At 45.8% G+C, this 14,933-nt stretch overlaps 1 protein-coding gene across 1 annotated transcript; it reads left to right on the top strand.

The window, feature by feature from the left end:
- The first annotated feature begins 1,028 nt into the window (after positions 1–1,028).
- On the top strand, positions 1,029–13,762 carry Pglyrp3 (peptidoglycan recognition protein 3). The gene is made up of 8 exons (XM_040752307.1): positions 1,029–1,230; positions 3,505–3,614; positions 5,392–5,593; positions 7,676–7,794; positions 8,649–8,801; positions 10,006–10,204; positions 11,156–11,274; positions 11,917–13,762. The coding sequence occupies exons 2-8, from the start codon at positions 3,566–3,568 to the stop codon at positions 12,093–12,095; spliced, it is 1,020 nt and encodes a 339-aa protein (XP_040608241.1). The 5' UTR covers positions 1,029–1,230; positions 3,505–3,565; the 3' UTR covers positions 12,096–13,762.
- The last annotated feature ends 1,171 nt before the right edge of the window (positions 13,763–14,933 follow it).

Genomic DNA, 14,933 nt, shown 5'->3' with positions numbered 1-14,933 from the left:
CCCTGCTGTGGGCTTACCGGCATTGGTAGAGTCCTCTCTATGTGCACAGGCTTTCAGTATTCATGAAACTTCACAACAATTGTGTAAACACTATCATTTGCACCTGGCAGCTGAGGAAACAGGTCCAGGGAAGTAAATGGGAGTGTCTAACATCCTGCATCTGGTGAATTCAGTGCCATGATGAGACTTTTACCTTTTTACAGCTGACTTCAAATTTTTTGAATATTAAGTCATGGCAAGCTTTCTCCAAATTTCTGGTTCTTTAAATGTGACCAGAAGTGGCCACATTTATTCTTGATTCCCCTTATGCAGGTAGAACTCAGCCAGTATGCCACAGGTAACAGTATACCCCAATGACACCTGGAGATGCTGTGGAAATGCTTTGCAAATGATACAGTCCTTGACAGATAATGTAATTACAAGGTTGAAGGGTGTATATCCCTTTTTAGTGGATGTACTCTCCCAACCAAATCCAAAACTGAGAAAAACTATTATCTTCCAACACAAGGTCTATAATTTCAGGCCACCCAAAGGGCCTGTTTTGTTGTTGTTGTTAAGGGGTTATCTCTGATGGAGCATAAGTTGAAGCAAATGCCTTGATGTGTTTGTGGTGCTGTGTTGTTGTCACAGGAGAGGAGCCATTTAAACATAGGAGAAGGCAAAGCAGAACAGAATGCATACAATCAAATTAGGACTAGCGCCTGGTCCCAGGACAGTAAGTGAACCTGTCTCTTTCCACCTCTACATCTAGAAGATGCCGCTGAGAACTACTTTGTCTCGATAGCAATCAATGGTCTTTGAAGCCTCCTTTCCCCAGTGTGTGGTAGGCCCTAGTGGCTGGTTGGCAGGGCTGACTGAGGCATGCTGTTAGGAAGACACTCTGAAGGATGTGGCAATCCAGGTCTTGCCCAGGGAGGAGGAACCTGGGTTTATTCACTGGGTTTTCCCCGGGTGCTGTCAGTCCCAGTTTCTCTGATTTCAGCAAGGCAGCAACGAGCCTCAGAGGGCTGCCTGCCTGTCTTCTGTTAGGGGGACTTATCATTGTCAGCTTCTCTTTGGGAAACCAGAGCCTGAGTGCTGCATTCCCAGGAGGGAGTGCCCTTCTAGAGAAAGCTAAGGCTGGGGGAGGAGGCTCCTGCTGGAAAAGGGGCAGGGACTGGGACCTGAGGCTAAAGAAGGAAACCGGCAGCCAATAAGGGAGACTGCACTCGCCCTGCCTGGCTGGGACAGGTATTTCTGAATGTGAAGGGTCTTCAGATGCTCTTTTCCCCCTAAGACTCTGTCTGTGACATCTAAACATGGTGAAGGAAGTTCTTCTCTCTTGTTTAAGCTGTGCTCCAAACAGGAAAGTTTTCTCTGTCTTTCTAGATGGATCAGGTACGAGCACTCCTTTATCATCCTGCATAGGCGGTTGGTTTTGGATTTCCCTCTGTACCATTTCTTCCCTGTCTTTCAAGGCTTGAGACTTTGCCTATTGTTTCTTTTATGGATAGAGGACGCATAGCAATGTGAGCCAGTTGGGGAGTACAGAGAGGCCATCAGCTCGGTGGCTGTAAGATCAGGCCTGTTGTCATCCTTCCGAGTTCAGGTGTGTGGTCCACCAAGGTTAAAATATGGCCCGTGCCATTAATTCTCATGGTTAGGGAAGCAGAAAAGTTACATGACCAGGATACAAACACTCTGTTGACCAGGACTGACAATGTTTTCTAGCAGTTTTCTGGCAGGCTAGCTGGCAGCGGTTCTGCCATGAGCAAGCTGGTTCTTGCTTCTGTTGGTTGATGAAGACGCTGGATTTCTCACACATACCTATGAGGTTCCTGCCCTTCTATGATGGGCTCATTTGAGGCGGGGGCAGGGGAGTAGTTGGAGGAAAGTTTTCTGAATCAATGGGTTCTTGTGTGTTATCTCATGTTTTTCTGTGTTGCGCTAGAATCCTTCATATGCTCAATTCTTAAGGTGTAGTGTCAAACATTTACATCTGGAGGTAGCAGCTGTAGTAACAAAACAGTGCAGGGTGATGTCTATGACATTTTACCTCAGCACCCTCTGAATTGTTGTTTCTCAACTGGGGAAAGTTGATGACTTGGTTGACAACATAGGGAGTGGACATTTCACACTGAGTGTGAGTAAGAAGTTCATTTCTGCCTACAGGGCAGACGAGATTCTTGGATCTGGGGAACACTGAAGTAATCCTGCACTTTATGCCTTAGTCCCATGCTGAGAATCTTCACCAACAGAAACAAAGGCAGAGCTGGGGCTTCCATTAGAGGTCCAGGAGTCTGACAGGTCTGGCTAGGAGGGGTAGTCTTTGTCCATACTCACTTGGGAATTTGGGCATGTGACTTAAACTCTTGGACATATGTTCTCACAGTTCACTTTGAGGCTTAGTGAAGTGTCTAAAGAGTTCTCACACCGTATTTGGACCACAGAATGTGATTGGTGAGTGGAAACAGCTGGTTATCTTCATGTAAGAGTAAAGACTGACCATCATTCCTCTGAGATCTTAGAATAGGGACCTTGACTCTATGACTTCCCATACCTCTGATTGTCCAATGGTTCAAGTGATGGAGCCTATACCTGACTCTACTTATTGTTCAATGCTGAATAGTCTCTGTTTAAGTTTAAGAGATAGCTTTCAGGATATGTAGCTTGATAGATAAACGACCCAGAGACAGATATTGAAGTTCAAGTTTCAAGCTGAAGATCAGAAAAGCAAAGCAGCCCAGCCACTAACTCTTACCTCTACCTCAGCACAGACCAAAGGGGCGATCCTCAAACTGTTCCAAACTTCACTGTTCCTCAGATTCCCTCAGACTGCTAAGCTCTCCATAATGTGGCTAGAGATTAACTGCTTCACATGAGACCCTTGCATTTTATACCTCCCTAGTGCTGGGATTAAAGGTGTGTGATCCCAAGTGCTGAGATCATCTTTGTGTGAGCTATTTTTCTTTAGGGCTGGATCAGTTTGTGTAGCGCAGTGTGGCCTTGAATTAACAGAGATCTGCCTACCTCTTAATCCTGAGTCCTGGGATTAAGGGGACGTACCACCACTGCCTGATCTCTATAACTTGAGGCTGACTTTGCTTTCTGAATCCTCAGGCAAGCTTTAATAAATCATAAATAATATATCACCACATGGATAATTGTCTTACAGGGATTGTGTAAGAGCCAAATATAAAATTGCAGCATTAGAAATGAAAATGTCTATACAGGGTCACTACTATTGCCACTGAAGTACTTCAGAAACTGTATTTGTCTGTTGTGGAAGGTATCAACCACATCCTCTGCAAGATACAAGTGTCTCCTGGGCTGAAGAAAGTGGCTGTGGAGAGGGCTTGCTAGATATGGGCTTTAGGCTCCTCACATCTATGGAACGACCGAGGTGTGCAGGTGGCCCTGGAAAACCCGAGCCAGGTGCTGGCCCCCAGGAGGCTCACAGGGAGTAGGAAACAGACAGGGTGTCATACAGCTAGCACAGTCATGCTACCTGTCTGTGTTCTCTAGGCCCGTTGCCCTCCAGGACTGCCGATAAGACTCCCCGTTGGTATCTTGGGACCACTTGAAAATGCTGCCCTGGCTTCTTATTTTCTCTGCTCTGGGTCTCCCGACGTATGGTAAGTTTTCTTTCTTTTCACCAGAAGTGTTTTTGCTGAGTGACACACAACTGTCCTTATGTGGAAAAAAAGAAATGCCCCCAGTGTTGTCTTTACTAGAGTGTATGGCTTTGCCACTTGTCGCACTGCTCTGGAATTGGCAGACTGCCGTCAGCATCCTGCCAGCTGCTGTGACCCTCCACACGTCAGTATAGGACTCATAACTGCATTATTGAAATGAGTCACGCAATAAAACCCCATTTATTCATATATTTATAGATGCAGGCATTTATCAAAAAGAATCACTCTTCTGTTAGTGAGGATTCAATTAGGTATTGTATTGATTACTTTTCTGTGACAAAATATTTAAGAAAAGGTTTTATATATATATGTATATACATACACATGCATATATACATACGTGCGTGCGTGCGTGCGTGTGTGTGTGTGTGTGTGTGTGTGTGTGTGTGTGTGTGACTGTATAACCATAATTGTGGGAAGACACGATGGCAGGAACTTGAGGCATTTGGTCACCCGTTTCCATAGCTGTGATGCAGAGAGCGATGAATGCAGATGCTCAGCCTCCTCGTATTCAGTCTGTTACCCAACTCATGGAATGTGCTGTTTAAAATAAAGGCAGAGCTTCCCAGTTAACTAACCTAATCTAGATCATCCTTGTGGACATGCCTAGAGACTTGTCTCTTCGATGATTATAAGTCTAGTCATTTGGACTGTAAATGTTCAGCACAGTGTTCAAATCATGAATGTGTGATAATTTGTAGACTGTCTTACCATCTAATCACCACCACCATCACCACTATCATCAAGTTAAACCCAGCCCAGAGTTTACATTTGTAAAAAATACCAGTTATGTTGGTGCGATGCTGCCTTTAGAACCCCACAATATGTTTTATCATTTTATAAAGTGATTAGACAAGAAGTAAATATATGTGAATTTTGTTGGATTAAATGGACCTGAGTTTGGCAATTCTTAAGTGCTGGGCATGTTTGCATGTTGTTTGACACAATTTAGCTATCTCTCTGCCTTCTACCCTACTGGGTTACATGAGTTAGTGGTGGAGAAACTCACAGATCAAAGGGTGCATAGCTGATTTTTTTTCATGTTGTGCATGAGGAATAAGGCCTGATGGGGAAGTGAGTTGCCCAAGTGGCAGGGAGTTGGAATTAGCCCTCAGCCAGTTGCCTGGTTCTGCTTTGTATTTGTAGTATTCACTGGCTGATGGACAATTTTTACCTCTGTGGGTTTTATTGTCCCAGTCTCCTACCCAGTGAGGGTTTTCATTACATCTACCTTCACTCACTCTCCCTAGGGCCACTGAAGCCTTCCCTGGTCCCTTATCAGAGCAATTCTGGGCCACATGCATATCTACCAACAGATCCATGGATAGTATCATAGTGCCACATACCAAGATGGTTGTCATTACCTTGATCAAACTTAATAGATATATGGGTCACTGCGACTGTCCTCAGAGACAGAATTTAATAAAGGCCATGTTCTCTTGGCTCATTTGTGAGTCCTTGCACCCCTTATTGCTCATGCTCCACCCTTGAAGATACAAATAGGTTCCCAAATAGGTTCAGCAGTCGTTCCTACTAACCAGGCAACTTGACAAAGCTAAGTACAGATCCAGGTGAGTGAGCCCAAGCTGGGCTGTGGAGATGAGAATGGGTAGTTGTGGGTGATGGAACTCGCTCCAGGGTTTCCAGACACCACAGTGGGGAAGCTAGTGTCTTGGGTATGGTCTGTTATACGATGGTCTGTGGTCTCTCTTTACAGGCAGTCCTACCATAGTTTCCCGGAAGGAGTGGGGAGCAAGTTCCCTCACCTGCAGAGTGCCGCTGAGACTGCCTGTGGACTACCTCATCACAGAGCAACTTACCAGGATGGAGTGCCAAGATCAGACTACCTGCAGCCAGATGTTGCGGGTCCTACAGTCCCATTCTGTCTACAACAAAGGCTGGTGTGATGTAGCCTTCAAGTAAGAGGCTGGTCAAGTCTCCAAATGCCACACTCAGTGCTATCCCTTGCAGCATTCTCCTTGTTTTCCTTACTCTGTATATCCCATTTTCTGAGCTTCATTTGTGTTGTGTTTATGATGACCGAAAAGTGTCAGGAAATAGAACTCAAACAAAATCCCAGAAGTCAGTAGGAGGAACAAACAACCCTGAGCCATGTATTCAAGGGTGCTTTTACACCGAGAGATCCTGAAAGGACACACAGAAGGTTACAAAACTGCAGACACCCCCAGGGGCCCCCAGCATGACAGCTCACAAAGGTCTTCATTGCTATTACCCAATTAGGAGCAGTAGGGGACGAGAAAGATTACTTTCTTTATCACCTAAATGAGAATGTCACAGTCTATGGACACCAAAGAATTTTTTTTAAGTGGTACATAGCAAAGAGAATGGGTTCAGAATTGTGTCGAGACTGTGTTTACACAGTCCACTCCCCTTCCCTTCCAGTCAGGGCCCATACCCATGAAGTATTTTCCTGTTTACTATCCTGAATGGCCACAGGGTATCACAAGGGGATAAGTAGGCTTGGGGAATGGTAGGGAGGTGAGCCCATGTTAAAATGAGTGTAAGGCATGAAAGATTCTTGTATTGTGCAGAGAGGATCTACTTTGAGGGCTCTATTGAAGGTCCCCAAGTTTTTCTCATTACCCTCAAGAATGAGGAAGCTCACAAACACGTGAGGAGAAAGAGCAGTGATGGGGGATTGAAAAGACAAATAGAAATAACTTGCCAAGTATCCGTTTTGGAAAGGATAGTCTATGCTTCCACAAACTTCCAGTTTTAGGCCTCAATAAGTAAGAGCAGCTGGGGGCTGGCTGTACCGCCTGCATCTGTGTGTCACCAGGGACCCCCGGTCAGCCTTTAGTGGAAGTTGTGTTAACTTTATTAAACTATAGTTTATCTTCCCATCCCTGTCCCCCATTGCCTCATGACTGTCACCCAAGTGTTGCTTATTTCAATCATGGTGTTTCTCAGCGATTTCAATGGCTTTGCCTCTAAAAATCATGTTTCTGCGATGATAATGTACACCTCATTTTGATAGTGTGGTTACTGTAGCCATAGGGAGTGTTGACATTGAACTAACCAAGGCCTCTGCAGAAGTAACAGAGGAACCTGCTGGAAACACCGCAAAGCAGAGACGTGGTGGGCACGCTTCAGGTGCCAGCCGACTCTCAGTGTCAGATGAAAGAGCCCCAAATGAGCAGGGACTTTACTTGACCTTGGAGAGTGTTCTTTCTGCCTTCAGCTTGCTTTGGAATTCACCGTCTTGTAAACCACTGAATATAGCAAGAGTTATGAAACACCATTTTCAAGACAGATTGGAAAGTAGAGAACAGCAGAATGGACAGAAATAAAAGAAGGGGTGGAAGAAAAGAATATAGACGTGATTTAAAAAATGAAACTTAATAAAATGAAACGAAACAAAATTCTGTGATTTAAGAGCCTACAGGAACTTGCAATGAGTCAGTTTAAAGAAACTCTTGGGTTGTAGTTAGTTGTATTAAAGAATGTGCAAGTGCTTGGTCCTATAGTTAAAAACAACAACAAAAAGCATGGTGGACTAAACTGGGTGTAGTGGTGCATAACTGTAAAGACAGTTCTTAAAAGGCTGATACAGGAGGACTGCTGTGACCTCAAGGCCAGCTTGGGCTCTTCAGTAAGTTCCAGGCTAGCCTGAGTAACAGGGAGAGATCATGTTGCAATGCCTGCCTACCCACAAATACCAACAACAAAACCAGCAAATTAACCAGCAGGCCCTGGAAAAGATGCAGTAATTGTCTTCAGGTCTTGGAGAGTCACACATTCAAATTCCACTTTGACCAAAGTATTGTTTTTTAAGTGAGAGTCTGGCAAACACCTGCAAGCTAACTCAAAACTAAAATTGAAATACATTCTTGTTTCTTTAGGAGGTCTAAAATTGTCTGTTTTGTTCTTCATTATTATGTTCTTGAAACTCACTTTGTTATGAGCCGCTAGGACACTCTTGGAAAGTGAATTTTCTTGATACAGAGGCTTACCACTAAATCTGCATTTTTGCTTGGCAGCTTCCTGGTTGGGGATGATGGCAATGTGTATGAAGGTGTCGGTTGGCATGTCCAAGGCTTGTATGCTCAAGGCTACAGTAATGTCTCCCTGGGCATTGGCTTCTTTGGCAGTAAAATAGGTAATGCCAATCCTCTCCAGGCTCAGAAGATGGCCTCCACCCTTCTCCCACCTTCTTGCCCAACACTCATCTTTTTAGTTTACCTTGTACTTACCATCTCTGGTAATCACTGCTTCTGGAAATCCCTTCTGCTGTTGCACTCTATGACATGCATTTGTCCTGGTCTATACTTGCTTATATATTGCTGCAGCTGCCACAGACATGGAGTTCACAGTATGGCCAATGGAATCTGAATCATCTGCCACCGATATTTTAATTGCCAGAAGTAGACAGCATGGATTATTTCTTCTTTCAATGTCTTTTGTTGATAGGGACACACAAAAAATAGGTCAGCAGGCAAAGTCAGAGAAGTAGTTTTTGATCCTCCACCCCCAACCAGAGCAGAGCAGAGTACAGGGATGGTGTTGAAGGCTAATATGTCAATAAGAGGTATCCACCGTTCTTTACTGGGGATCTTACTGGCATGTGTTAAGGGAGGTTTGGCAAGAATCATATAGATTAATGGACATAAAAAGAGTTTAAGGCATGCCTGATCCTGGCAGTTTCTCAGAAAATACTGTCACTCTTTCCCACAGGTTAGGGTACTTCTGACTTGGTCAAGTAAGTCTTTTCCCATGTATCTTTCATCTGATTTTTAAGGCAGAATAGTCACAGTTTGGCCCTTAGAAGAAGTTTCTACTTGTAGTTGCTTAGAGTTCTGGCCAAGTAGTTCATCTCTCTCGGGCTTTCTGGCTGTCTTTTCTCTTCCCATCTACCAGTCCCTCTGGTCAGGTGGTGTCTTGGCCCTCCCCGCTGCTGCTGTCCAGGCTGGAGTTCCTTACTGACAATGTTTATTTCATGTTACTCTCATGAAGGCAGCAGCCCCAGTCCCGCTGCTATATCAGTTGCAGAGGACCTGATCTCCCGTGCCATCCAGAATGGTTACCTGTCGCCCAGGTACATCCAGCCACTTCTTTTAAAAGAAGAGACCTGCTTGATTCCTCAGCATCCAGAGATGCCCAGGAAAGGTGAGGACCTCAGCCCAGCTCACATATCTTTGCATTGCCCTGCAACTACATTTGGGAATGTTTTCCTGTTAGGCTCTCAAGGGTTTCTTGGACCTTTCATGTGCGCCATAACTATAAAATCAGGAAGTTATTATTAAGTTTTTTGTTATTGAGGATTAATTTGGGGCTTGAACACGCTAGACAAGTACTCTACTACTGAATAACATCCCTATTAATTGGAGAAGTTAAGAAGACATTCTTCCCAGCCTCTCCATCCCACCAGAATGGTACCATCACAGAACCATTCTTGCCACAAATATATGTGTGCTCATGGTTTTACGGAGTCTACAAGAAGCATGAAGTCTTCAGAGTTATCATACATCTGTGAAAAAGTCAGACAAAACTCTCTCCATCAAGGAACCTGCGGTTCAGTGAGGAAAGTAAGAGTATGAGAAAGTACGGAAGTGAGAGGGGAAAGTAAGATGTGGATTGGAGTAGATATATTTACATACTGTGAGAACACACACACACACACACACACACACACACACACACACACACACGTGTGTGCACCTTTCCAAAACCAGCCAATCTTTTCCATGACCATGGTGATTAGAAACATTTGAACTTACAGGTAGTGCTGATATTAGAATGATTATTCTAAGAAACCAAATAACGAAAATAATGTGCTAGTTTGGGAGGAATGGTCAGTAAACTGAAACCAATAAAATTCATAAGCACTTTCAGTAGCTTAGCTCTCTGCTAACACAGCACTTTTCTCTGACCCAGTGATGTTTTAAAATTAGTTTTTTTAAATTATAATAAAATTTTGAAATAAAAATTTTCTTGCTTTTGGGCTGGTAGTATCTTTAACAATGATAATTCATTAACATTGTGAGTTCTTGGTAGTCTTTGTCTTATTTCCACAGCAACTCCATTAAAGATTGAGATGATTTGGACATATCCACCTTATTGTACAGCATACATATAAGTAGGTGGGTATCTTGTGATATGAAGAATACAGTCATGCCTCTGTCTGAGCAGTCTGTCTCTTCTGTTTTCATATTGGCTCTTACATGATTAAAATCCATGCTTTTTGCTCCAGTGTCCTGATCCCGGCACCTGGCCTTTCCAGACTCCTGCCAAGTTCGCATGCAGGACACACCAGTAGAGAGAGTGGTGTGAATCAGCTTCTGGCTCATCCCTTTGGTTCCTTTTACTGCAGCATGCCCCAGTATCTTCCCACGGTCTGCTTGGGAAGCCAGAGAGACACACTGCTCTCAAATGAACCTCCCAGCCAAATTTGTCATTATCATCCACACTGCTGGGAGAAGCTGCAATGAGTCTGCAGACTGCTTGATTCGTGTCAGAGACACACAGTCTTTTCATATAGACAATCAAGACTTCTGTGACATTGCCTATCAGTAAGTAGGAAACGGCCCTTTTTTCTTTGGAGCTGCGGAGAGCAAAGCCGGGGAGCTCAGGGTTTTATGCAGGTGCTGTACTTTATTCTTGTGAGAATCTGGATTGGGTATCACTCGGGCCACAGTTTGGGCTACCTAACCTCTCAGGCATGTTCTCCAGTTCTTCCAGATCAGAAAGACTGAAAATACTGCATAAGAGGCATTGAGAAAGCAAGAATGGCTGAGTAGGGGTGACGGTCCTGGCCAGCTCCAGCTTGCTCTCGCTGATGTTAGACTCTTACCAGTCTTTAGCTGCTCACCACACAGGACTTTTAGCCCCTCTGGGCTCCTTTGTCTCATCTCTACAGTAGGGGACACTTTTCAGTTGAAGACAGGACGCGAGATCAAATAGCCTCTCCTGGTTCCTTGCGCACCAGCATTAGATTAAAGAAACATATCAGTCAATGCAATACAGATTTGGAGAGATTTGGGAGATGCCTTGTACTTTTTATAGGTGGGACTTAGGGTTAGCGTGCAAGAGACCTCAGTTATTTATTAGGGACTTAAACAATGAGTCTTGTGACCAGTCTCGGATGAGTTTGCTTCTGCAGTATGTCACTATGCTCTAGCAGAGTCTGTCACCCCTCCCCCAATCTCTTTGTCAAGGGCAAAGGAGAGGAACTACGGAGGTTATTGCCTGTGGAAGCTTCAGGACCAGAACGGTCACTGGTCAAAACGCCCATTGCCCATAGTGTGGAGGAAGTCCACAGCCGCCTTGGTTGAGCCAGAGTCAACGCTGGGGATGGAGGCACAGTACAGAGCTGTGGTTTTGCTTCTGATTTCTGCACACTGGCACACACAGGACTTGCAGACGGAACTGATAAATGGATGAAAGGACAGATTAGTGGGGGAAGGAATGACTGGAGAAAATTGGGCTCCTCAGACTTGCTTGTTCTCTTTATCCAATCCTAGCTTTCTAGTGGGCCAGGATGGTGGAGTGTATGAAGGAGTTGGCTGGCACATTGAAGGCTCTCACACCTATGGATACAATGACATTGCTTTTGGAATTGCCTTCATGGGAAACTTTGTAGGTAAGGCATAAGGGGCATCATATGGGGGATACTCAGGAAACACCGGGCCAATGGGGACAGCATTGTGATGCTGGAAATACATGGTAGCATCAGCAGAATATTTTAGGAAATTCTCGGTAAAGGGTGACCACTGCTAGGGGCATCTCCCAAATAGAATATTTGCCCCCAAACTATCCGCCCCAAACGACCTCACTTTATGTACAAAAGGCAGAATACCCAAGGCAAACAGGGAGAGAAGGATGAAAAAAATGTCTTTTGAAAACATTGTTACCTTTATGTCTCATGTGGGAATTTTGTGTCCTTCCTTAGTAACCATGGCAACAGTGCTGGGCTGCATAGTACCTGTGAGGCATAGCAGAGGATATTTCTGCGAGCTCTATCCCTTCTGCACGTACTGAGAAACTGTGCCAGGCTAAGTGTTCTATTCCAGGGCAGTTTTGGATTTTCTAAAGAAAATTTTGGCCAAACGGAATTAGGAAACACAATAGTTTTGCCTTTGCTCTGTGCCTAATTAGTTGTTGGCTATGGTGATTGTGGGACAGACTAGTGTGGGAGACGGTTAAGACTGGACTCTGGGCTCCTGTCACTGCCATAGGCAATCATCTTTGAGATCTTAATGATTATGGTACATGTGTTTTGCAGAAAAGCCTCCAAATGCAGCCTCTCTGGAAGCAGCTCAGGACCTGATCCAGTGTGCCGTGGTTAAGGGGTATCTGACCCCTGACTACCTGCTGATGGGCCACAGTGATGTGTCCAATACTCTGTCCCCTGGACAGGCATTGTACAACATCATCAAGACATGGCCTCACTTCAAGCACTGAGGGAGGCCCCAGTCCCATCCGAGGATGCTCTGCCTCCTGCTGGGTATCTGTTCTCAGCTCCCACCCTGGCTCCACATCCCTGTCCCCTCCTCTCTTCACTGCCTCACCTGGTTCCCCCTCCTTGTGTTGCAATCACAGCCTCCTCTCTTACTGACATCCTCCAGTGTCTCCCACCATCCTCAGGGTCTGGGTGCTGCTTCCCCTCTTCACCTTCCCCTCCCAAGGGCACCCACCTGCTCAGCCAGTGAGTCTCCCTTTCCCTTGTTACCTGTCCCTTGCCTTGTATGCAGTCACCCGTGGTCTGTCTGGCAGCTCCAATACCCTCCTCGGCACATACCCCACTTGTGCACATTTGAATGTCCCCCGTATTTAAGGGCTGAGGTCCCCTTCTGCTCTCTCCTGGGTTACCAGATTTTCTGGGACAGCAGCTGACATCTCTTTGTCACTACATATACCGTGTCAGCTCCTGAGCCGAGCCTGAGACATTGCATGCTACAGGTGTTTGATGAAAAAAGCATCAGACAAAAAAGATGTGATCCTAGTCCCTTCCCACCTGCCCACTTAGTTCATCATCGCTCTGTGAGGGACCCTGATGGACAGGGCCAGCAGTCTTTCCCTGGTCCCTCCAGGAGGCACTGCTGGCTGTGGTGACTTGTCTGTAATGGATTCTGTGTCCCTATTCTTCCGTGCCTTGTCCACAAAGCACTCAGAAGACCAGCCAAGCAGTGTTTGTGGTCTTCCCGCGCCTGGCTGGGCCCTAGGGAGCTGAGAGAGGCCCCAGAGCCTTTGTATTCTGCAGCACCACCCCCAACTCCTCCTTCCCAGAGGGAAGGGCCTTCATCATTTTAGCCAAGACAGCACCCCTCATTCACCGGATGTTCAAAAGATGTACACGGGGTGGTTCTTGCTTTATCAGACATGAAGAGAAGGATACATAAGCATGTTTTCCCCATCTTTGGGGCTCAGATTGGACTTTTAGAGTGTTTTCACATCTATTGCAACATGGTGAGCCTTTACAACCTCATATTCACTCACTGTTTTGCTTTTCACAGACCCTTTACCTTGGATGTCATTAGATTGACTCTGTTCATTTGTCATTCTTGCTAAGGCATCCTGGGCATGCCATCAGGAGAAGAAATGTTTTGTCTAGTGGTTCATCCTTAGAGAGACACACCAGCCATTCCTGATCTGCACAGCATGGGTAGGATGCAACCCTCACAGGCCTTTCTGTCAGAGATCCTTGACAGTGTAGTATTTTCTGGGTGGATAGAGGCTGGGGGACACACTTCCCAACAAGGGTGAACTTAACAGCTCCCACACAGGAAGTAGTCATAGGGATAGTCATGAGATGCTAAGAAACACCCTCACCTAAATCCGCCTGCCACAGTTTGAATGAACCTCTTGACATTCACGTATTAGAAGTCCAATCCCTGATAGGCAATAGTGCCGAGAGTGGGCCTTTTTAGAGGTAACCAATGCACTGATGTTGTTACTGTAAACGTGAGTTTGTTATGGAAACGAGTGTCATCCATGTCATTCATGCCGCAACCCCTGTTCTCCTGTGCTTTCCCGCTCTGCCAGGGGATGATAGGCAAGAAGGCCTTGGCCAGATGCTGACCTCACAGTGTTCAGACTACACAAAATAAATCTTGCTTTTTAGCAAATTACCCAGTCTTGAGTATTCTGTTAAAGAAGCACAACATGGACTAACGTCAATTTTGATTTACTGACTTTTCTTTCTGTCCTCTGAAGCAGAGATCCCTTCTCTTTGACTTAATCCCTACTTCCAGGACTCAAGGACTCATTGACTTTTGCAGGGGAATCATAGGGTCCCCCGTCTCTGTCAGCTCTTTATGAGGCCTGCATGGTCTGGATTGTCTATCTTCACAGATTTTTAAATTTGCTTTAACTAAAACCAGAGCACTCAGCTCTTTTCAAGGGCCTTTCCAAAGTCAATTCTGAGAAATTCTTCCTAGCTCCCCACCAGTCACTTTGAGTAGAGCCTATACTGACAGCAGCCTCACAAGACTGATTTGAGGGTTAACGAGTGGATGTGAGCAGGGATCTAAGAACTCACTCTTGGCGTTCAATCACTGTTGTGTCACTGCTCAGCTGAGGAGTGCACAGGCACAGTCATCACTGTCTGAAGTGTGTTTGCCTCTGTCTCTTAATCCTGTTTGACGCGGGGGTGGGGGATGAGGGTGGGGGTGGGGAGAGTAGGGAAGGATGTGCTTTCCTAGGACCAGTCTCAGGCACACGGGGGCGTTCGGTGCAGGCTGAGTTCAAGTTTTATGGTGAGCAAGGTGGAGCCATATCCACCCCCAGACCGGCAGCCCTGAGAGAGCCTATGGTGCAGGAGAGCTGGGGTGTCCTTCCGGACTGCCGGACTTCTGTGGGTGGGCCCGGTTCCTGAGCTCATCGATTTGGTTGTTTCCTACGGTTTAAGCAGGGACTAGGGGAAAGACTTTGAAGTGAACACTACAAAGGACAAAGCCCCTATTTTCATAAGATTGAACTCCAAGCACGTGGCGTGTTCCTCTTTGTTCAGGGATTTAAAGGAAGGCACTCCGGGTCTGGGGTGGGGGCGTGCTTCCCATCATCCCCTGGTGGAATCCGTATTTCAGCCTCTTGCTGACTGAGTAAAACTCGGCAGCTTTTCCTACCTACTTGCCACTTTTATGTCTCTGTCCTCCATCCTGATGGCCTCCAGCTCCTCTAGCTTTTATAGGTACCTTTGGAAGGTTAGCTTTACAAGAGCACTGCTTCCAGGTGCCCGCAGACTTGCACGGGCCTCTTGGCAGCTTATCTCTCCTCCGGTTCCCCGTCTCAATCCTGGTC

Source organism: Mesocricetus auratus, unplaced genomic scaffold (assembly GCF_017639785.1).
Source record: "Mesocricetus auratus isolate SY011 unplaced genomic scaffold, BCM_Maur_2.0 Super-Scaffold_100009, whole genome shotgun sequence".
NCBI lineage: Eukaryota > Metazoa > Chordata > Mammalia > Rodentia > Cricetidae > Mesocricetus > Mesocricetus auratus.
The sequence above is the reverse complement of the archived record's forward strand: the minus strand, read 5'-3'. Positions and strand labels throughout refer to the sequence as shown.

Excerpts from the sequence above, each read along its gene's own strand:
- Pglyrp3 (XM_040752307.1), top strand. The coding sequence starts at position 3,566 with ATGCTGCCCTGGCTTCTTATTTTCTCTGCTCTGGGTCTCCCGACGTAT. Across the intron at positions 7,795-8,648 it reads CTTCTTTGGCAGTAAAATAG|GCAGCAGCCCCAGTCCCGCT; the intron begins GTAATGCCAATC and ends ACTCTCATGAAG. Across the intron at positions 10,205-11,155 it reads TTCTGTGACATTGCCTATCA|CTTTCTAGTGGGCCAGGATG; the intron begins GTAAGTAGGAAA and ends ATCCAATCCTAG.